This window comes from Apteryx rowi, unplaced genomic scaffold, assembly GCF_003343035.1.
Source record: "Apteryx rowi isolate R43461 unplaced genomic scaffold, aptRow1 scaffold_220, whole genome shotgun sequence".
Lineage (NCBI taxonomy): Eukaryota > Metazoa > Chordata > Aves > Apterygiformes > Apterygidae > Apteryx > Apteryx rowi.
The window spans coordinates 818,320-820,216 of record NW_020448531.1 but is presented as its reverse complement, the minus strand read 5'-3'; the positions used below and the strand labels follow the sequence as shown (position 1 = coordinate 820,216).

The 1,897-nt window shown below is 73.9% G+C and overlaps 1 protein-coding gene across 1 annotated transcript in view; it reads right to left on the bottom strand.

Moving 5' to 3' along the window:
• The window catches only part of ADAMTSL5 (ADAMTS like 5), a 6,530-nt gene extending 6,278 nt beyond the window's left edge, over positions 1–252 (bottom strand). Inside the window, exon 1 of the mRNA XM_026064744.1 lies at positions 245–252. Coding sequence (XP_025920529.1) covers positions 245–252 — 8 coding nt within the window. The remainder of the gene's footprint in view (positions 1–244) is intronic.
• Positions 253–1,897: the final 1,645 nt, after the last annotated feature.

Here is a 1,897-nt window from a genome sequence, read left to right as displayed (position 1 = left end):
GCTCAGGGGGGCTCAGGGGGGCAGGGGACACAGCTGGGAAATGGGGCAGAGGGAGGGGGCCGGAGCCAGCCTCCCTGAAACCCCGCATGCCACAGCACCCCAGGGCGGGAGCGAAGCTCCGGCCATGCACAGGCCGCCTGCACCAGCCCCGTGGCGCAGCCCGGTCCCCTTCCGTCCCTGCCGGCTGGGTGTTCCCCCGGGCTGTGCCTCCCCAGCACCCCGCGGGCGCCCTGCTCTTTGGTGCCTCGGCATCACCCTGCGGCCGGGCGGCACCCGGTGCCGAAGGGGTTACAGCGCCCGGCGCCCGCAGGGCCGCCCCGCGGGCTGCACCGATGCGGGTGCCCCCGCCGCAGCACTGGGGCGCGATGGCCCGGAGGCGCGCGGGGGACGAGCTCCCCGGTGGCTACATCGCGGACGCGGACAGCGGGACGCTGTACAAGCGCGGCCGGCTCCTGGGCGAGGTAACTCCTGCACCGCCTCCGCGCCGGCCCCGGCCCTGTCCTGCGGGACCCCGGACAGCCGTTCGCCTGGGCCGGCATCCTGCTGCACCCCGGCAGCACTCGTGGCCTCCGAGCCGCTCTGCTCCGAGGGCTTCTGCATCCCACTCTGCCTGCTGCCTGGCCGCAGGGGGAATGGGGAAACCGAGGCAGAGGGCAGCTTGGGGACGCGGTGACCGAGCCAGAGTGACACAGACGCCCGGGGCCAGAGGCTGCTGCACCTGCAAGATGGGGCCAGCGTCAGCCAGGTCCCCTGGGCTCCTCCGCAGCCCCGCGGGAAGGGCACGTGGCCCCGCGCCCGGACACCTGGGTCCTCCTCTTGCATCTGCCTCTTGCTCGTCACACACCCCGGAGCAATTCCCGGGTCGGGGTCCCTGGCCGAGTGCCCCGAGCAGGGTGGGTGCCCCATGCAGGTGCTCAGTCCCATCTGCCGCCCCACAGGGCGCTTTCGGGCGATGCTACGAGCTCACGGACGTGTCCAGCGGCAAGGTCTACGCGGTGAAGATCATCCCGCAGGCCCGGCTCGCCGAGCTGGGGAACAGGCAGCGGGTGAGTCTGCRGCGGGGACGGAAAGGGCCGGAGCCGGGAGGGCAGCGATGGCCCCGGGGACCCCGCTGAGCCCCTGCTCCATGCTCTCGGGCTGGAGCTGGATGAACCCTGCCCCAGGCAGCCCGGGAGAGTGGATCCTGCATCCCCACAGCCCTGCCCCTGGCCCCTTCTCCCTGCCCCGCATTGCCGGCTTGGTTCCCATTCCGCTCCCCGCGAGGTCCCCACGGATCGCGGCCAGATGCCGGGGGGTCCCCGGTGCCGGCCGCGAGCGGAGCAGGAGGTTTTGGGCTGGCGCTGCCTGCTCCGGTGCCCATCGCCGCGCGCGGGGGACGCTGGTCTCGCAGGTGGAGCGGGAGATGGAGCTGCACGGCCGCCTGCGCCACCGGCACGTCGTTGGCTTCCGCGGGCACTTCGCCGACCGCAGCAACGTCTACGTGGTGCTGGAGTACTGCRGCCGCAGGGTGAGCGGGCGCGGGCGGCCCCGAGCCCTGCTCCAGGGACGCCGGCGGCGGCTGACCCCGCTCTCGGTCCCCAGTCCCTCGCCGACATCCTGYGGGCCCGGGGGACGCTGACGGAGCCGGAGGTGCGGTACTACCTGCGGCAGGTCGTCTCGGGGCTGCGCTACCTCCACGGGCAGGGCGTCGTGCACCGGGACCTCAAGCCGAGTGCGTGGGGCTGAGTGGGGCAGCGGGAGGGCGAATGCGCTGGCCCCGACCTGCCCTTCGCCCCGGGTGGGCTGGGCGGCGGGAGCAGCCGGGGCTCGGGCCGCGGCTCATCTCTCCCCTCCGCAGGTAACCTCTTGGTCACCGAGAGCATGCGGGTGAAGATCGGGGACCTGGGGCTGGCGAGGC